The sequence below is a fragment of the Chelmon rostratus genome, chromosome 15 (assembly GCF_017976325.1).
Source record: "Chelmon rostratus isolate fCheRos1 chromosome 15, fCheRos1.pri, whole genome shotgun sequence".
NCBI lineage: Eukaryota > Metazoa > Chordata > Actinopteri > Chaetodontiformes > Chaetodontidae > Chelmon > Chelmon rostratus.
In genome coordinates, this window is record NC_055672.1 from 14,844,224 (window position 1) to 14,865,037 (window position 20,814).

At 43.2% G+C, this 20,814-nt stretch overlaps 3 protein-coding genes across 4 annotated transcripts; 1 reads left to right on the plus strand and 2 right to left on the minus strand.

Annotated features, from left to right (window-relative positions):
• Positions 1 to 131: 131 nt before the first annotated feature.
• On the minus strand, positions 132 to 14,166 carry LOC121618033 (autophagy-related protein 2 homolog B-like). The gene is made up of 43 exons (XM_041953270.1): positions 14,117 to 14,166; positions 13,025 to 13,436; positions 12,752 to 12,914; positions 12,455 to 12,607; positions 12,262 to 12,364; positions 11,897 to 12,059; positions 11,634 to 11,813; positions 11,425 to 11,521; positions 11,141 to 11,305; positions 10,851 to 11,002; positions 10,542 to 10,653; positions 9,683 to 9,926; positions 9,397 to 9,559; positions 9,136 to 9,228; positions 8,831 to 9,019; positions 8,331 to 8,604; positions 8,111 to 8,219; positions 7,832 to 8,033; positions 6,992 to 7,134; positions 6,683 to 6,840; positions 6,393 to 6,568; positions 6,134 to 6,284; positions 5,780 to 5,982; positions 5,604 to 5,684; positions 5,388 to 5,494; positions 5,212 to 5,304; positions 5,039 to 5,109; positions 4,871 to 4,947; positions 4,609 to 4,779; positions 4,399 to 4,531; positions 4,105 to 4,304; positions 3,789 to 4,018; positions 3,575 to 3,692; positions 3,267 to 3,458; positions 3,088 to 3,189; positions 2,911 to 2,989; positions 2,608 to 2,818; positions 2,455 to 2,524; positions 2,288 to 2,370; positions 2,066 to 2,187; positions 1,777 to 1,931; positions 1,537 to 1,686; positions 132 to 1,449 (listed from the first exon to the last, which is right to left on the minus strand). The coding sequence occupies exons 2-43, from the start codon at positions 13,184 to 13,186 to the stop codon at positions 1,219 to 1,221; spliced, it is 6,231 nt and encodes a 2,076-aa protein (XP_041809204.1). The 5' UTR covers positions 13,187 to 13,436; positions 14,117 to 14,166; the 3' UTR covers positions 132 to 1,218.
• Positions 14,167 to 14,215: 49 nt separating this feature from the next.
• LOC121618723 (gsk3b interacting protein) lies at positions 14,216 to 17,872 on the plus strand. Of its 2 annotated transcripts, none has more exons than XM_041954289.1 (3): positions 14,216 to 14,465; positions 16,352 to 16,597; positions 16,687 to 17,872. In XM_041954289.1, the coding sequence occupies exons 2-3, from the start codon at positions 16,355 to 16,357 to the stop codon at positions 16,843 to 16,845; spliced, it is 402 nt and encodes a 133-aa protein (XP_041810223.1). In that variant the 5' UTR covers positions 14,216 to 14,465; positions 16,352 to 16,354; the 3' UTR covers positions 16,846 to 17,872. The 2 variants fall into 2 exon arrangements, with proteins under 2 accessions (XP_041810223.1, XP_041810222.1); XM_041954288.1 differs by lacking the exon at positions 14,216 to 14,465 and adding an exon at positions 14,549 to 14,875.
• Positions 17,873 to 18,160: 288 nt separating this feature from the next.
• Positions 18,161 to 20,640, minus strand: LOC121618174 (NPC intracellular cholesterol transporter 2-like). The gene is made up of 5 exons (XM_041953512.1): positions 20,510 to 20,640; positions 20,132 to 20,236; positions 19,151 to 19,258; positions 18,879 to 19,051; positions 18,161 to 18,718 (listed from the first exon to the last, which is right to left on the minus strand). The coding sequence occupies exons 2-5, from the start codon at positions 20,211 to 20,213 to the stop codon at positions 18,632 to 18,634; spliced, it is 450 nt and encodes a 149-aa protein (XP_041809446.1). The 5' UTR covers positions 20,214 to 20,236; positions 20,510 to 20,640; the 3' UTR covers positions 18,161 to 18,631.
• Between the last annotated feature and the right edge of the window lie 174 nt (positions 20,641 to 20,814).

Below are 20,814 nucleotides of genomic sequence, written 5' to 3' on the forward strand. Positions count from 1 at the left end.
TGCGACTAAGAAGTGAATATATCACAATCCGAATCTCCCACTGTGGATGTAACAGTATAGACATGCATGAATGCCTATAAGTTCATTACATTCAGTTGTGACTAATACAACCACAGCCTAACACAGTCTACTCAGGTGGATTTAACCATTTTTATTTCCCTTTCATGCTTTTAATACAAATTCATCAGTCAACTGTACATTTATGTACAAGAAATACCATCCCGTCCACATAAAGAAGAAAACGAGCAAATCAAATGTTTGCAACACAACACGCCAAATATCAATATCCAAACATACACTTAAGAAAAAATCAACTGCGCAGGATATTAAGACTTTGCTTCCAAGATTTCGAGAAGATACAGTTTCTTGTACAAGTTTGTGTCAACAATGTGAAAACGTGAGCAGCACTGACAGATTAAACATGTGAAACTGTTTCTAATTTTGAAAAACAGCTTTTCAGAACAGCAGCTTTTCCAAAAATGACACAACACTGACCACAGCTCAAGTAAAGTTGTGAAACTTGTGAACCAAATTTGGGTCATCTTCCCATCTGGCATTCATTTGAGCAAGTAACCCTTCAAGTCACTTAAAAGTGCTGATTACAGAATTTACATATTAAAGATTCTGCTTCTATAATTGCTCTCTTATTATTTGCATGAAATGTTACACATTAGCAATATTTACAGTAAATAACAAGGCCCACATACAGTCCGTGTTATATAAAATAAGGGTCATTACACCTAGAGTATTAGCGTTTGTTGACACCAAGCGGGATAAGAGAACTTAACACACATGTAAACAGAGCTGTTTGAGAATGAAACAAGTGTTCGCATCTCATGAGACTAGAGCCTATTTCTTCATTTCATCATGATTTTGTATTTCTAATGCCATTATCTATCCCACTGCAGCACATAATCCACATGAAGACAACACGTGGTTCCTAAACTCATCACTCTACACACATCCCTTTGATTGAACGTACAGCTGGACGATGCTGATAACCATGAAGGCACTGTGAGGGAACTGGTAAGATGACACAAGCTGAATCACAGTAGCTCAAATTGCCACAAGATGAACAGTATTTTATCTACGCTGGGGTTGTTTCTACACCTCTGAAATGTTGCTCTTCAAAAATGCTCTGGGGAAAGGATTCCAATGCTTCTACTGGCTGTTGCTTCTGCACAGTAATTGGTTTCTGGTGCCATATGGCAATAAGAATTACTCCTCGCCCTGCCTCCATTTCTGAGACTCCTCCTGGCGCGCATCAGGGTGAATCTGGTTCCTCATCCCACCCAAAACATTGGAGGTGGCTTCCGTGGCCATGATGAGTGGCTTGACCACTGCTGGCGGCAATTGGCGGAGAACTCCGCCCACTGCTCCCGTCATCCCACGCTGTTCGTGCTCCCTGGTGGCTGTGTCATAGATGGTCAGTGCCGTGTCTGTGATCCCCTGTAGATGGAAACATCTTTGTTAAAGAGTTTCTTTCCATTAATGTCACTGAAGTGATTTTTAAAAAAAATATATATATATTTTTACCTCTTTCACCACAGTATAGGCTTTGGCTACACCTTCCCTCAGGTCAACAGGCTGATGAGCCAGACCATAATGGGAAAACCGTTTTATCCTCTTTGTGTCTCTCTCATCAGGCACTGGAGACACCATGTCATAGGCCGTCTCCGCTGCTGCCTAAAGATGAAACACACAATGATTTGTTGATGCCTCATGAAGGTGTTAGAGGTGAATACACTGGCAGCAGCAGTGGAAAGGTGAGTTTACCTGGATGGTCCGCACCATCCTGTTGGTGAGCTCCAGAGCAGCCATAGCAGTAGAAGTTCCAAAAGAGGCGGTGCCGCGCTGAAAGCCACGGACTATCCGACCATCTTTCCTGTACTGCTCAATCGGGAGCCAGACCAAGTCCCTGAATCCCTGAACTGAACAGAACATCCATCTTAAAACTAGGGAAATACACGATTTATGATAATCATTAAAGCACACTGTGAAATGTATGTTAGTGTGATAACACCACAACGCCTGTGACTGGGTTCAGAACATGTGTTGAACTCACCAAGTTGTACCAGAGAGTGAATAGGTCCCACACCGCCCAGTAGTCCAGGAAGCTGGTTCTTCTTTATGTCATTCAGCCACTCATTTATTGCATAAGAAAACAGCTTATCCACACCTAATAATCTGAGAGACAGCCAAGTATTACTTTCCTGGGAAAGATGATTGGTTCTCTACGAATTAGCAAATTACACTCTTGATATCATGTACTGTTGGTGGTGTTTACCCCTGTCTATAGCACAGGCGCCTCAGTTTCAGCTCTGAACAATTAAGCTGTGTCAACCCGATAATGATCCCTGCAAACGTTCCCTGAAACAGAGCAGTCATAAAATCATTCTCAATGCACAAAAAAAACAACGTGGAGCTAAAACATATCCCTCTTAGACCATGTACCTGCTCCATTGAAACGTGTTTCCCATGGTAATCCAGGCGAATGGGAACCTCAGAGGTAAATCGAAACTCCCTGTTAAGAGAAGGAAACATTAACGAACACAGACAGGAAATTTCTTCAAAGGGGTTTCCCTTAATTAGTTATTTCACGCTGACCTAAAGAAGATGGGCTGGTCTGTGAAGGAAGGAGCAGACGTTTCACTGTCAATCACTTCCTCCCTGCCAGATGTGGAGAAGCCGTTGTGGCTCAAACGTCTCTGAGCAGGTACTGAGATGATCGGGGCCGGGTCCTGGCTGCTGCCGGCGTGCTTGGAGAAGCTGCAGGAGATCTCTGGGGCAGCAGCTTTTTTTGTGGAAACACAGACAGCTGTGGAACAGAATATTCTAAGGAATCAGTATTTGAAAGTCAAGGTTATGTTAAATTATGTTTGATTTTAATGTGTGAATAATGAATTTGACCTTCTTGAGCAGGCGGTGAGAAAAACTCAACCTCAGTAGCAAGACTGGTGAAGAAGTCCTTCAAGAAGAACAGCGCGTCCTTCAAACAAACAAAAAACAAGGCTGTGATTAAACGATGTCACTGAAGACGCTGACACATATCTTTGATACGCTGGAAAAATCATCCGTCCCTTTCACCTGATCAATATTGAGGCGAAGAGGCATCAGGGAAACACGCAAACAGCACTCCTGGGGAGCCTGGCCTGACTCAGGACACATGTGCAGGGCCTTAACTGTCAACTAAGACCAAAAGCAGACAAGAAGTTACAGGAGCCCGACACTTAACTGGGTTAATGTGAGCGTGTTGCCTTCCTCACCATGTTAGAATGGGCTTTTCGTGGCATTTCCTTGCTAGAATACAAGTAGAGGAACTTGTTCATCTGTGAGGTAGCCAGCCTGTCTCGAATCTCCAAGTCCTGCACAACAAACACCTGCCGGGAGACTGGCTGATCCATTGCTGGCCCAGAAGTCACCTGGGCCTGTGGGTACACCTCGTGCTGAAATCTCACCTGGGGGACAGGTAAGAGAAAAGCTGGTAAATGGTGAAGAAATGATCCAATGTATATATATGATCTGTATGAGGGTGCCATAATAAACACTCACTCCACATGAAGAGGAACTTTACCTTGCTGAGTTGTATCTCCATCAGGACGTCAGGGTTCCTTCCTCGTCCGCCTCCTGCCCGACCTGAAGCCTTTGCCTGTCTGACCGGAGTTTGAGAGGGGGAGCTATGAGGTGTAGACCTGCACGGTGAAAAGATGAAAAAAAAATCAAAAAAGTCTGTTTCCTTTTGAGCACATTTAAAACCGTTGTGGTCGGTTAGGTAGTTATTGGCTCACCCCCGGCTTCTAGCAGGAGAGGCTGTGAAAGTCACACTCCCAAAGTCCTTCCCACCATAGAGGTGCCAGATGACGGAGATCTCCTTGATGAGGTAGCGCACCTCTGGGATGGGAACGTTCATGGCTCCACGGCTGGAATCACTCCCATCTAGAGGCTGACTGAAGTGATCATCTTTGATTTCCACAGGGTCTAAAGTAAGCTGCTTTACCACTGGCTCCTGATCAGGATCCTGAAACACACATTGCTTATCAGTGAGCAAACACAGATTTTAAGTATCTTTGTTACATAGCCGTAGCTGTGACAGTGGTTCCTGACCTCTCCTCTGGAACCTGGTGTCTCCAGGATACAGAAGTCATCCGTCTCTTGGGCCAGGCTAGGGACAGGAGTGATGAGAGGAGAGTGAAGCATGGGGTAAGTGGGGCTTGAATCCTGGTTAAAATTCCCACTCTCATCTGGGAACAAGAACAGGTCTGAGCGAGGCGGGTCGTGGTCTTGATTCTGCTCCTCATGTGCACCTATTGAAGTGAGGAAAAAGTACAGAATCTAGTTAAATCAAGTTACATCATTCACGGAGCTAAAACTAGAAACTCGACTGAGCGAAGTCTTCACCATTCTGCGGCAGGCCTGCTGCAAGCTGCCCGTCAGTCTCCTCCATAGCTTCACTCATCAGATCCTGCAACATCTGCTGCTCAGTCTCTGCGAGCGAGGGGGTCTGAGATGTGGGCCGGCTAGGAAACTCCGCCTGTCCAAAAATACACTCAAACTAAGCATGTGTGACCAGAGTATGTAATACTGCCTCATGTTGGTGTCACTGCTGACCTTGGTTCTTTGTGTGGTGCTGCTGTGCTTGGCCTCTGGTTCTGCAGGGGGCAGCAAGTCTCCATAGCTGGCTACATACTGGATAAGGTTCATGAGGGCGGCACAGGAGTCCGAACACGTTCTGATGTGAATGACGTCACTGGAACAGCGCAGCTCAAATCTGGGCTCTGACTATCACCCAAGAGACAGTGCAAAATGATGTACGTGTTTTTCCAGAGACAAAACATTTCAAACGTTAATGTTTTTCAGAGACGACTCTTACCAGCTTTCCATCCAGTCCAGGTTTGACAGCTGTAATCCTGAGCTCCAATGTTCCCATGTCTACCACTTGGACATAGTCTGTGAATACAAAACAAAAGCACACATTGGTCAAAGCTGCATTTAAACATGTTGAGCGGTTTCTTCAAAATCATCACGAAAGCCAACCTACCACGTGCTAGATTGACAGAGACGGCATTACTCTTGTCTGAGAGGAACAGAGCCGCTTCATCCAAAATGATCCTGTACACGACATATTACACTCAGGAAAGACGACTTTTTCGATAACTCTTGTTGCATTTACATCATTTTGTATCAGCGATGGAAGCAGTAGTTGTTTCATACCTGAGCGTTGAAGAAGAGTGGTCTAAAGAGACGCTGCTGGAGATGCTGAAAGTCTCTACCACCAACAGTGATCTGAGCGGCAGGTAAAGGGGTCTGTCAAGAGAAAAACAAGTGACACATTACAATACACACACAGATAAGAAATAAGTATTTAGTGGGAGGCCTGCCTACTTTACCTGTAGTCTAGAGAGCAGCTCCACAGGTGTAAATGTAGGGTGGTGACAGACATAGGAGGGGCGTAACCCAACACAGGCTCATCGGAAACATTCAGAAAGTCGACAATCTGTTGTGAATAATAAAGCAGTACGTTTACACTGAATTCACTGCATTCTACTTCCTTCAAGTGCTCTTTGAACATTTATGTGCAAAGTGGTGGCTTGTTCTTGACCGACCTGGTCATACCAGCTCAGACTGGGAGGGACCACTCGGTGCTGGAGTGTGGCTCCTCTCACTCCAACAGCAACCAGAAATTCCTACATAAAAAGACACACATCACCACAGTGAGCAGATATAAAAGATAAGAGGGTGTAGACTTTTCCTCGGGGTGTCGAAGATTTGAATACTCTACCTTGAAACTGCGTTCTGCATTTTGTGATGAGATTTTGATGGCGACAGACACCATGCTGCGGGCCTCCAGACCTATACCATCTGATGGTGTTGAGGATCTCTCAGGAGGCGTCTCTGATTGGTAGATAGCTGGCTCTAACCAGTGGGGGTGAGTCCTGCATGGCAGCTTGATGTCTGAGACAGACGGGCCTCCATCCAAAAGTCCTGAGCAGGTTAACAGAGTGAGACTTCAGTGAATACATGAATGATGAAGATTAGTGGCTGCAGTAGCAGTGCTCTATTTTTACGTCACATAACACCAAATATAATACATATACAGCAGCATAAGAGTAATAATATAGTGCGGCAGGTTTACCTTGATGGTACATGCAAATATTGCTAGTGTGGAAACAGATGTAGTGCTGGTCTTTATAGCCTTCGTACTGTGTCACACTGAACAGCACAGCGTTCTTCACCTCCAGCCAGAACTCGCCGTGTTTGTTTTTCAGTACAGTTTTATCCTCCTTCTGGGAAAAAGATGGAAACTTAAGCCCACATCCATAAAAGAAGATATTAGGAATGTCTATATAAAACTGCAAGGATAGGAAGTGACATTAAAAAGGATGTGTGTTTACCTTAGCGTTGGTTTGAAGAGCCACCAGGCCGTGACTGACACTGAGGATGACAGAGAACAGGCTCTGGGAGGTCTTGCTCTGGGCTTTGGGCTTTTTCTTCTTGCGAGACCTGAGGCCCAGGTCACAGGCAGGAGAGTAATAGTGCATGGTCTCCTCCTCTGACCCACTTGTCTCATCTGAAAGCACAACACAAAGCATGCCAGTGGGGTTTAAACACAACTTCACATTCGACATTTCAATTAGGAGAGCCTGACCCAATGCAAATGCACAGGAAACGTTTCTTGTCTCACCCTCGGGACCAGTAGAGCGGAACTGGCTGAAGCTGTCCTTGGAGTAAGTGTTGATCAACTGACTGGCGACAGAGAGTCCAACTCCATATGGCATGCTTTCCACGGTCTCCACTGGCGATGGAGCGGTGGGCTCCCACAGCAACAGGTCATTGTTTATCCTAAAATATTGAGAATATAGATTATTACTTACGGAACAAAATACAAGTTAAATATCTGAATAGGTATCTTATCAAAGTAAAGAGTCTTCCATGAGGTTTTTGACATATTTCATCAACATTTTAGCCACTTTGTATATAACAAATTCTGTACCTGTTGTGTAGTTTTTCATAAAATGCCTTGCTGGGGAGGACTAATTGCACATTGGGGAAACATAACTCAAGGATGAAGCGAGAGTTGTTCATGGTTTTTTCCTGGAACTCTGTCATCTCAGCGACATCACCAGGAATGACCATCTGCAATAAAAACAAAGACTTTCTAAACATGGGCTTGTCTCCACCTGCTCTGTCAACAGGTACGGTATGCAAAGCGGTGCTTATGTCGGCGTTTGCATAATGATGCATCTGTCATGCATTTGAATACAGCACCCACAGGATACCCTCGCTCCTGAATGCAAATATGTCCACCTGCTTTAGAGCCATGCCATCATAAAACTGGAACAATTCTTAAATTATTTCTTACAGCATAACTGAAGGTTTGATAACATGTTATTGATTTTATTGCTCCATATTGGGTAAATGTTAAAGACTTTTTACATATAAATAAACGTTGGTGACATTCAAGCCTTTGCTAAATGGGTTCACAGAACGCTGATTAAACCTTTTGCTGCCGGGTAAATCTCTTTACATCACCAGCAGTGGCTGGTTTGCCAGAGCTGAAGGGGTAGGCAACCGTTACGACGGAGAAGACTACAGCAAGGTTGAGTCCATGGCATCACAAGCACAGCAACAGCGTTTGTGTAATTACTCTCATTGCCAGAGGGGGAGGACACAACTTCCACACTGCAGGTTTAAGATTGATAAGCTGCACAAAGAAAGCTGCACAAATGAATCAGGTGTTATTTGTACACCTGGATGACTTCTAAGACACTACATTTAGCAGCTGCTTTGGGCTCCAGTGCATTTACTTAATGTTTCTTTAGCCATGACCTACCTCTTCATTCTCATACATAACCCTTCGTGATGAAAAAGGTGATGGTTCTGGTTTCCCAAAGTCACACACATCTTTCAGTGAGTGGGCAGCCCCTTCCTCCTCTTCCTCTTCAAGGGAATGGTCCTCAGCCCCTTCGTCATCTTCAGCCGTCACCCGCTCAAGGATTGAGTGGACTGCAGTGGGGTTCATCTTCAGCACAACCCTGCTCAAATAGATTAATATCACTGAAAGATGCTCCCTGAATGGACAATCAGTTAGAGGTCGGTCAGATAAACATACCTCGGCCAATCGAATTTCACACTTTCAGATGATGTCATGTCTCCATCCATGGTGTGGGACACTCTGAGGAACCGGGCAGCTGGCTGATCTGGCTCCTCCTGAAACTTGCCTATGCAAAGCAAAAAAATTGATCAAAAAGCAGAGTAGAGTAATTCCTCAGTTCAAGAAATGCTGTTTCTTTAGAGGGAAGTTTAATTTTGTTCCCTTTAAAATCACATACCAATAAGCTCCCTGAAAGTGAGCTCCATTTTGGTTTGGTCAGGACAGCTGCCACCCATGAACTCTGTTTTCACTTCCAGATCCTCCAGCTCCAGGCAGAGAACTTCCTTCTGCAGGGACTTCTTAAACCAAGGGCCCCTCTCCTGATCTGAGCGTAGATCAGGGATGGGGAAGCGGATAGCAAGTCCAAGCACTGGGGCATTGACAGTCAGCGATACATGACAGTTGGTAGGAGTATGGCTATCATCAAGGAAAACCTCTGTAAAGGCCTTGTGCTGTGAAATGAATTTAAAGAAAGAAAGAATCACGTTATATATGTATATGTTGTAGAAACTGTTTTACCTTTTCAATCAAAGTTTAAGACAGTGGCTCCTTAATAAAAAGGTTTGACAATCACTTCCTAGGTTATAATAATCATTATTATTGTGACATTATATTATTATATCTGAGATATTCATATTTTTTTAAATGTAAAATAAATAGCTCTTGGGATGTCCTTACCAAGCTGACATGTTTATTATAGGATGTGTACATGTGGGAGGCCATCAACTCTGTGGTGGCCAGCTTCTGAGGTTGTAGCAAAGAGTTAAGACGGTCTACAATGCTGATGTCCAGCTCACATCGCACGGGGCCCAGCTCCACCTGGATCTCAGCTTTCCTGGGAATGGTGCTAAGGCGAACCTGGCCGCCCTGCGTAGAGAACAGAAAGAACTGATTGAGCAGAAGCCAAACAATGATGCAGATAATTTGCTTGAGTGTTAAGTGTTAGTGCTGTAGTTTCATGTTGGACTAATAAATGCTGTTACCTGAGGGCCTCTGCGCTCAGCCTGTTTGTAAAGCAGGTGAAGGCAGGTGGTAAGCGGTGCATCAGCACTGGCTATGGTGTCAAAAGTCAGGAGCTGGGGTGTGACAGAGAAACCAGTGAGAAACACTCTTAATGTCATGCCAGCTGCAACTTTTAGGTGTACATTCAGTATTTTCAGGCGTACTGAATGCATATGCCGCGTTTGACCAACCAAAGCTCAATGCAGAGCAAAATGTGCTTAGCTCAGGCTTGAAACTCTAACCTCAGTGTACTGAATGCCTCTTTGGGAACCACCACTGACAGCCTCAGAGGGGAACAGACACTCCAGAAACTCCATCTGGTTGAGGGAGATGTCAGTGCTAAAAGTCCGCAAACTGGATCCCTGACAGTGCTCATAGTTTATCTTCAAGCCCTGTCCAACAAACCTGCAAATATGAACCCAGATCACACACACATTAAACAAGGAAATCACAAATCTGTCCTACAACATGCTTTCACCAGACACCAAGCATAACCTTGCACAAAAAGAATCGAAAATAAAAGTGCACCTTAGATGGTCATGGGGGCAGGCCTGGTTAAACACTGTTCGAGACTGAAGCAGAGCAGCTGGGGCGAGATGGCCTGGGCCCACCGTGCTGAAGAAGTGTGCAGCCATCGGGCCAAGGGGACTTGGAGCAGCATCTGGTGGCGGCAGTGGGTCGATGTGGAGGACTGAGATGGTCAGGCTACTCAGCGTCAACCTTAACACCAGCTCTGGTCGTGACTCATCACCGTGGGTTTTGGATGGATGGGCTGAAATACAACAACGGCAGATATACATCCTGATATTTCATTTTCACTGTGTTGGAATGAGAGCTGAGATGAACACTTGCCCAGCCAATTTCACCAGTTATCATACCTTCAACCACTGATGAAAGATGTTATGAGAAAGATATGCTGACGTACAGTGGAATTTTAACATGTCAACATTTTTGTCATTGAATTTATTTCCAATGCAGCTGTTCACATGAAACTGAGACCAGACATTGGTATCAACTCAATAAAACTAGACATATAAAGAAATCATAACATTGAAATCCATACAAAAGCAATGTGCAAGTTGAATGACCAGTAAAAAGTAATGAAAACACTAACAGAAACATATTCAATACTTAGTGGAGAAGCCTTTGTCTTCAAGACGCTTCCTGTGCAAAGAAACTAACTTCTCACAGTGTCCAGGTGGGATTTAGGTCCATTCTTGCAAACAGCCGCACTGGCGATATGTTTTATGGAAAAAAAAATGATGTGTTGAATACTTACTTCCCCACACTAATCTTTGCTTGGAATGAAAACCTGTAAACTCCTCTCCTTGTTTAAACCAATGGCCACAAAGGGTGTGAAAATACACTGATATACTGTGATACTTACAAGTCTGTCTCAGTAATTTTTGAGGGAGTTGTGAATCCCGTGATTGGACGGGAGTTTCATGAGTCTGCTTTTCTCTTTGTCGTGGTACATCCATGTAATCATCCCACAGAGCCTTCAAACACAGACACACAGATATGATCTGATATATCACACAAACGAAAACACACACTAAAAATATTCATGTGTATAGCTCCTAAGGACTCCTTGGACTGAATAAACAAAGCACTCAGACCACTCAGAACCATCACGCTTACATACATTAAATTTCAGTGTGTCTTAAAGACTGCGGTCAAAGATGTGAAGACTTACTGTTGCATTTCCGGAGGGAGATTCTCCTGGAGAGGCAGAGTAGTTGCTATTAAGTGACAAATCCAAGTCAACTGTGGGTGGTTCACCCAGAGGAGGAAGGGATGACAAGCTGTGTGACATGTCCATGTCTGCCATGGAGAAGAATACATCATCTACGCCACCCACAGGTATGTTGAAAAATAAATAAATAAAAGGACAAAGGAAGAACACATTTCATTAGATAGATCCAACCACGATTTATCCGATTTATCAGAAAGATCACAGGTCAGAGGACAGTGTTTGAGTCCAACCTCGACTAGACACAGTTCTGGTGGTCTGGCTCTCAAAGAGGTCTGGGTCTGCTCCTGGCACAGCGGTATCCTTCTTCAGACAGCGGTTCAGTTCCATATGGAGTCGATACTCATCCTCCTGCTGTATGGGTCGGCTCTTTCTATCCTTAGCCCATTCCTGTGAACCTTTGCACAAAGAATAAGAAACACTCTCTTCACTCTAATTCCAAATAACTCATTTGGTGACGTTCTTACCCTGTTTGATCCAAATGTTCTCCATCATCTATCAAAAGAGAAATGCTCACCTCCACCAGAGAATGCTCCAAACAAGTCCACAAGAAGATGGACTTGTCGTGGGGAGAGCAGAATAGTAAGTGAATCAATATGTCCAACAACGTCCAGCTGAAAGGAAGCATGCCAAACACCCTGCTTAAGACCACTTATTCCTTGTTCATAACACTGAGTAATTTTTTTTTTCTTCCACAATTTTGTACTTAAGAAATTGTTCATTTACCTTTGCTCCAGGCATAGCCAAGTTGTTTTTCAGAGTGAGGGACAACTCTATTTTACCACTGAGACTCCCAACCTGCACAGGTTCAAAGGGTGTGGTAGAGGATACAGGCTCTGTGAACTGGGGATGAGGCTCACATATTATTCTGGGATTCCAGCTAGGGGAGAGCTTTGGCTCCGTTTCCTGCAAAATAACAGACGCATATTTTTAAAAGGCTTATACATACAGCTCGTTCATACTAAATGTCAAAGACTCGCTACACCAACCGTTGGAGTGGGTGAAGATTTACAACCAGCACGGGACACATCTGAGAACTCATCCCAAAATATGGTGATGCCCTCCATCTGCAAGTTTTTATGTGCAAAGGTGGTTGGCTGATGCACATTAACATTTGAACTCTCCTCGCCTGTTTCATCACAGTAAACAATCCTGAAAGCAACCACAAAAGACAATTAGCTTGAGACATCGCTGGATGCATTGTATGTACTACATATTAGGGACATCTGTATTCATTATTCAATAGGATTCCTTTCGAATCAATTATCGATTTTTGATCGGAGAAAATTAATAATGGGTTATGATACTGAATTTTTGGAAATAGCCTGTTGTCTCATTCACTGTCAAAACTTACTTGTTGATTCGAATCTCAAGGGCGATTCCAGTTTTAGAATTTTCTGGAATGTGCTCAACTCTGAGAACAGTATCCAAAAATGTCACTTTAACTCTTCTCAGAACTGCAAGATAGGAAATTAAAAGAAATGACTTCACACAATACTAGGTCGACACCTCTTTAAATGTTGCCTAACAGTACAGACAAAATGTACCTGTTTCTATTGTTTCTGCAAACTTCTCTAATCCCTCAAAAGGCTGGAAGCTCTCTCCCATATCATCGGTGAGTTTCTGGCTCAGGCATTCTTTGGCAAGCTGCATGCTGCTCGTCATGAAACTGGACCAGTACATGGGCTCAGTGCCAGATGCTGGAAGAACAGGTTACACTGACATTAGTTGGCAACATGTTCACATGTAACAAAATGATGACATCTTCCCAACACTTTACCACCCATCTAAAACCCTTTTTCACAGATGGTGTTGTAGTGCCACACAACTGAATCTTTCCTTACCTACTCTTGGTCTTGGTCTGAGCACCATCTCCAACCCCTTTACCTCTAGGGCACAGTTTTCCTGCAGCAGTGCTGCCCATGGGACGGTCAGAGAAATTGTCTGGATGAACCCCGCGATTACTTCAAAAGGCGCATCTGCAGTCTCTAGCAGCTCATTGAGTGACTGAAGAATAAGAAATAATGCTGAAGCTTCTCTTCATTCATGCAGATTCTGTTTAAATCTAATACATTAATCTGCTGTATTTCCTGGCACAAAGGTAACACGACACATACCCATTTATCCAATGGCACTTGTGCAAGTGATCCAGTGCCTTGATAGAGGTCTAAACTGAGCTGATCCAAGCTCAGCTTCTCCTGCAGAAAGTTTCCAAGGTACCGATGCAGGAGGTATCTGCAGGCCCGCTTCTTGATGGACTCCGAAAATGGCCAAGGCATCTTAACTCAATAGGTGAACAGTACACAGGTAATGAAAGGGATCTTGAGGTTGTGCAACCGGAATGCTATAGCTACTCAAACAGCTATGAATTAATCACTGCTGTTACTGTCGTGTCATCCTGTCGATTTAAAGACATTGAGAAATCGTGAGCTCAAACACCCTTCATATCCCAAGATTAGGGACACTTTGGAGGATGTGTTGACACTCAGGGATATGTGCGAGAATTGGTCCGACTCCAGTTTGCTGCGCCTATGGAAAGACACACATATGGTGCCCCTTGGTAATTTTATACTTGACACAACATGAGACTTGACACGAAATGTTTACAGCACAGACAAAAACAAGATCCATTAATGCGTCAGATTAAGACGGAGACTGTTTTCAACTTCTCCTGAGTAGCTTTATAATATATTGTAACGTACAATCTCGCCAAAACCTTTGTGTTGTTCTAAGCATACGCCTATTCCCATTCTAGAGCCAGTGCACACTGACGTTAGCCAAACACATCAGCAAAACAACTACTAGCATGCCACAGACTTGCCGGTCAACAGCTACCCTTAGCTGTGTTTACTGAAACAGAGCTGTCATGAAGAGACGGGAGCTGCGCTTTGACTACTGGCTAGACAAAGGCATGTCATTTGGCTAACTAGCCGGCTAGCAGGTATGAGGCCAGCGCCGCTAGCCTATGAACCACTTCTATCGGCAGAGTGAGTTAACATTAGCATGGCCGGCTAACGTCAGGATAAGCTTATAGTGGTACATGCTCGCTAGTTAGCTAGCTAACCTAAAATCCAACATTTCTCAAGTCATCTACCCTCACATGTGAGATGCCCGCTGACATAAACACTATACATATATACGACAGCGCGATATACCGACAAACGGGTAAGTAAATTTAGGTGAAGATGTTCATGCAGCTCTTAAGTTACCTTCTGACTGAGTTGTTTACAAACACTTTCATGACTCCGCACCAATTGAGCCTACACACTCCGGGGTGGGATTAGCCAATGATGTCATAACATGGCGGAAGTGCGTGGTCCGCGGGACAGTTACTGGGTCAAGATTTCTTTAAGTGGTCACTTAGACACAGAGCAGTTACGATAGAAACAGGGCGCGGCGTGTTTTAATGTGACTTTAGTCTCTGGGTGTCCACAAATTTGAGCCTCAGCAGTTATCTGTCTAACGTTAGCTGGTGCTCGTTTGACCGAACCTTGTCTACGGAGAGCTCCGAGTGGGCTGGAAGCTTCCACAAGCCGGAAGAACACAACCAGCGAGGAGGTGAGAAAAATGAACGCAGTTAGGTTAGAAATGATTATTGTAACATAATCAGTTCAACCGTGCGATTAGCTTTGTAATTACAGTTAACAGGCACATCTTAGCTATAGACAAAATGATTGAAATATGTTTATTGCCCGCAGAACCATATGTTGTTTTGCTACCGTTAGCCGGTGCAGGGGCTTAGTTTTCCCGGAGTTTAGCCCAAAATGTTGCAAATGTTAGCTTTGTTAGCCATCTAAGTTTGCTAAAGTAGATCAGTCTAGATGGCTATCAGAATGGGAAGTAGCCAAATTATAACGCTTGCATGAAACTCGAACATTGATCTATTACTGATGATGATGTGCGTAGATCCAGTAACCAGACATAGAGAGTCCTCAGGATGTCGCTGTGATGTCGACTCTTCAAACTGCGTAGGTTAACATGTTGCGTTATTATATGGATTGTGGACGGCACTACGCGTGTAATACTACCATTAGCGGTGCTGGAAAGTTACTAAGTACATTTACTCAACTACTGTATTTCAATAAAAGTTGAGGGTCTTGAGTATGTCCAGTTCGAGCTAATTGATACGTCAATCCCACAGAGGGAAATATTGCAATTTTTAAATTAATTGCCAGTAGGTCTTAAATTATAATTTAATCTTTGTTCAATGTAAGAATTTACAAATGTCTTTTAACATTGCTATCTAATTCCAATCTGCCTAATGTAATTGTTAAAATGATTAAAGTGGAGCACAGATAGTGGATGTGTAGAAATGGAACAGGTGTTACTTCGAGTTTTCATGGACACATGCACTGCCTCTGATGTGTCTGCATTTAACAGCCTTTGAGGTTCAGACTGATCTGAGTGAAGTAGCATCTGAATGACAAAGGATAACACCAAAACCCAGCAGGTGCACAGTGCAGCACTGTGTTCATCACAAAATGTGTGTGTGTGTGTGTGTGTGTGTGCTGTATCACATGACGGGGATTACAAAGCAACAGATCCACAAAATGGAATTTGCCTTACCACAGCAGTGCGCCCCGCCACCAGCTTTCAATAGCTTAAAGCATTTTTAGGATGAGGCAGAGAAAACAGATTCAACTCAGCTTTGGGAAGCACTGGAGACAGCGTTAGTCTTCATCTCCAGGAACATGTGGGATCTTTTGGAGATTCTGTGCCATGATGACACAGGTCTGAACCAAGTAGATCCCAGCATGTTAAGAGGAAGAAAGAGGATTTCTTATTTCTAGAAGTTTTCTCTCTCAGTCTGTCTTGAATATTGATAATTGGTTGGGAAATACCCGTCGACCTGTTGGACACTTGTGTGTAATGTCATCTTACTTACAGCAACTATATTTAGGAAGGAATTTATATTAACAGGAAGATGATGACATGTTCACATGTTGGTCAATGTCCTCCAAAAGTTCAAATTTGTTTAGCCCTTCTGCACACAAACAACTAATCATAGAGGATGTGTAAAATTAGTTCACTTTGCACTAAAAAAAGAATTTAGTCAGATGTGCGTTCAGTTCCGCTTTCTTTAGAAAATGGGCCTCTATGAAACATGTTGAGCTACACTGCAGCTGAATCACAACCCTGTTCAGCTTGACAAATAAACGTTTTTAAAGGTTTATGACCAGATATTACAGATGTGATGTAAAAGACATTCTCCTGCTTTACTACTGTCTCAGTGTAGATAATACTTGACTGGAGCGTTAGGTCCAATAAAAATAGCTGGTTGCCATGACAGTCAAGAGCTGACTCAGTCCTAGTTAACTGCAGGGTTTCTGAAGTGTGATTGTGGACATGGAGAACTCTTCTTATCAGTGTGCCAGTCTGTGAATTTTAAGTGGACAGTCCCTTATGAGTTGAGCTGAGACAGTAACATTGTTTGTCTGTTGTAGGGGATGGAGGTAGACTGCCAGCCAGAGGAATCCATCGTCTCTTCCTTTGATGAGGACTGTGTTGTGCTTGGTGACGTCAAGGACATGAGATTGGAGGCAGAGGCAGTCGTCAATGACGTACTTTTTGCAGTTTCTGAGATGCATGTGTCACAAAGTCTCAACAGTGCGCCAGACGTGGCCTACATAAATGTGGAAACGAGAGAGGGAAACCGCTATTGTCTGGAGCTCACAGAGGCAGGACTACGGGTAAGATGCACGAAAAGTAAGACACACTGTATGCACGTTTCAGACCCCAAGCCATGCCAGTTTTCACACTAAATCACTCTACCAAACAGGTGGTGGGCTATGCCTTCGATCAAGTGGACGAGGATTTGAGCACCCAGTATCATGAGACTGTTTACTCGCTTCTGGACACACTGAGTCCGGGTTACAGAGAAGCCTTCGGGAACGCTCTGCTCCAGCGGCTGGAGAGACTGAAGCAAAACGGACAATAAAAAAGGACCAAGATGCTGCAAAAGTTGTACAAGTGGAATAAAGGTTGATGATGTGGGTGTATTTGGATATGAGCCAATAATAACCAAGTCTGGTCAAATATTATAGCCTATTATGTGACATCTACCTGCCTAGCTACCACTACGAAAAGGGTTACCCTGCCCTATCAACTTTGCTTTGTTCTGACTTTCGTACCATTGAATGACTTCATGTTAGTTACTTGAGTGAGTGACTGCTAGGGATTGGCTGTACGGGCTCCATTGCAACATTGTGTTGTTGACTTTACTGTGGAAAGATCTTCCAGCATCCACACGTTACAAATTTGTAACTGTGCAGTTTGAGGATTCTGCACCTTTTGTACTCATCAAAATGACCAGAGAGAAGCAGCAAGGCGTGAATTATTGATCCGGTTTCCCCCTCTGCCTCGCTTGCACTAAAGCTGTGAAATGATAACTGATCAAATATACCCACCTTATTCAGCGGGTGTCTCAGTGAAAGAGCCAAAGCTTTATTCTTTCAGCTCAACTCATGTATACTGCCTTAATGACTGACTTTTGGTTAGAAAAGTACAAAAATGTCAGTTTTACTCATTTTGTATTGACATTTTGCGTGGTGGTCCTTTCACATGGATAACAAGTTCAGAAACAAAACTTATTTGCAAAGTTGTTTGTCATAAACAAAGCTGGCACTGTATGTAATACCAGTAAATTGTGTTTGGATATTTCTTTTTCTCTCTCCATATAGCACAGTCATTGCAACTCAAGCTTGCATTTCAAACTTAAGCTGTAACAGTATCAAGGCTATGCTTGTGGAGGTTTAAATATCTTTTTGGAGTGGTCTCGTCTTCAAACATTTGGTTCATTTTGTCAGAATGCACAGCATTTTTGCACTTCAGGAGCTGCTTTAAAGTGTTGGTTTATTGTGTATAAGACCTGGTATGATCCTACTTGAGTGTTATGAAAATGTGTTCCCTTTGCATTCATACAGTTATGCTGCTGGCCTTTGCTCAGACCAATAAATTCTCAGAATTATGGCAAGTCTGTTTTTTTTTTTTTGACCTCATTAGTAACAATCTACAAATGTCTGGCAAGAGATGAGTGCATATTTATCCAAGGGGAGAGGTTGTCAAGCTTGTGTGATCCAGCCAAGACAAATTACCTTGAAACAAGGGGAAAAACAGTTGCAGCTTCCTGACTACTTCTCAGCCAGTGACTGCATCAAGTGCAGCTTTTGGGGAAATGTATAAATGAAGTTTGGCTTGGGTACTCAGTGTATGAACAGGTGTTCGACAAGTACACAGGTAAGATGCAATTTGAGTACATATTAGATTTCTTTATTAGAATTTAATTTCCATATTCCAATTCAATGTCTTTCAGTAGTACAAGGTCAGTGAGCAATATTACAAAAAGTTCTAGCAACCACAGTATTGTATGTTCCTTTTCTGACTACACAGCAGCCAGTAAGATAAGACTTTTGCACTGTAGTGGAATGTAGTTCAGGGTCATTCACACAAACATGAACCATGTCATTCCACAACTCTTAAAACTGACTGTTAGGAAGATGACAGCAAAAATCAGCCACTTAGTTCAGCAGGATTCAAGATGTGCACACGTGGCAAAGTCTTGCAAACTAGTGAAAGACATACATCTTAAAATCACTTTGATGAATGAATAAAATGAGATCTTAACTACAGGCATTTACATTCTTGTTTAGGTTTTTACTCAAAGCTGAATCCCTTTTAAAAGAAAAAAAACAAACACTGGTTAATCAAGACATACTGCTGATAGTTTAGCTCACGATCTGAACTGGGAACCGAATGCAGAACAAGTCCTTTTTGTTGTCGTCTCTCAGTTCCCACTCCACAACCAGTTTTATCTAGAAATACAGAAGAGACATCAGTAAACAATGCACATATGCAGCTTGTAAATAAAAAGTAGAGGAAGTGAAAGAATAAAACCTAGCACCTCTGAGCATACAGACAGTTCCACAAAACATTGTCAACAAGATTGTTGCCGGTGTCACTTGTAGTACTTACCGCGGGATACTCAGACTTCACAGGAAGGGCGTTCACATAGTGATAATTCTGCTGCTTCTGGATGGGACACTGGATTCCAGATTTGCAGCCATCTTCCATTGGAATGGGGAAGGGGACGGGAACTCCAGCAATAATGCCGTGAACCACTGCCTTGCTCGTTTGGCTCTCCACAGCTGTGACAGATAACATGACAGTGAGGCTGAGAGTTCAAAAAGAATATGCACTGACGTTCCTGCTGTTGGGAGTATTTGTAAGAGACATGGCGCCCCTACCGCTGTTGAATGTCACATTGACACTGTAGGACTCTCCTTTGTGTAGCTGGCATGGCTGACTGGCACAAGGGTTAATGTCCACCACGGCCACTTTTCCAGTGGAGGAGCCTGAATAGAAACGTGGAAGAGAAAAAATGTCTTCGCTGCTTCACACTTGAGCACAGTGGTTGTTCTTCACATCACGAACCCCCAAACTGACAAATTATCCCCTATCTGAGAAGATTTTTGCCTTTAGATGTTTCTTTACAGAAAGTGTATGAAACTCATGAACCAAATAGTCATGCCTTGTGACATTGTGTTACTTAAGAAATTATAGTGAAAATACATGATTCACGTTTTTTGGTCAAACTATTTGACCCACAAAGTCTGGAAAAAAGATAAGCCTGAAGATGTTACCAGGGGATCTAATCATCATAATAGGAAGTGTAGGATTAGACTTAAAAAAAAAAAAAACTTGACCCACACCAGAGACTAAACGTCAGGATATGTTGGGACTGCTGCCTAAGTCTGTCGAGTCCCGACGTTATGAAAACTCCCAGATGGAGTGATTTTCTGATCTAACAGGAAACTCCTTGTTAAACACTGGAACAAACACCAAGGTGAGCACATGTGGGGGGTGTCAATGTGAAAACGCATTTGTCAAATCGTTTTTAGGTCATGTGATCATTACGGGATGATTACAGACGCAGGGATTAAATGTGCTAATTAGCGGTGAAACAAGGACGCAAACAGTCCGACAGAAAATTTAGATGATTTTGATAATTGAACGTTTGGGTAACATCAAGGGAAGATAAGCAAAAACACTTGCGATTATCTGCTTATTAAATGTAAGGATTCATATCTGGTTTAGATTAGATCAGTGGATTTTTCTTAAAAAGCTTAACTGTACAAGACTCTTAAAACAACACTTTTGGTCGATTGGTCGTTTAACATTCATCGGAGAAGTAAATCCTCTCATTAAAGTGGTCAGGTGAAACTTACCGCAGTCCAGGAACTTCACTGGCTCCGCACAGGTGAATCCCATCAAGCAGAACAGAACGATGAAACCGGTGCGGACATCCATGTTCGTTTCTTGTTTCTGAGACCCTTAAATGAGGAAATATCCATTACGCGACCGAGGGAAGCATCATCAGACTGGTTTTGACTTCGAACAGTCAGCAGAAAGTGTCAAATCATATGACTTCTTGTTTGTCTCCGCAAACCTCCCGAGTGTTAGCATTAGCAGTGATTACAAAGTTTAACACAGCGAAGAGGAAACTCTCGACTATCTCGACGTATGGTAAACAAAGCAAACACAGTTAATATTCTTATTAGTATAGTAACACAGAAGTATAAGAACTGTGAATGAACAAACTGTACCTTTAAAGTGTTCCAGCAGCTTCCTAGAGAATGACAACCGCCTCGAACCTTTTATTTCCCAGTATCACGCGATCGGTGTAACGCCTATTTATCATCACAGGTCGTTCTTGACGCCCGAAATTTAGCCTGTCAGGAAACACCCCTCGGCGTAAAGACCCGCCTCTTGCGCTATAATTGCCAGTCATCTGTGAGCTAAATCTTAATATATATATTTCATTGGTGGATCTTGTTGGGGGCGGGATACAGCTGTACCTGACAGTCAAAAACAAGGTATACAACGGCACAGTAACATCCGGGACAGAATT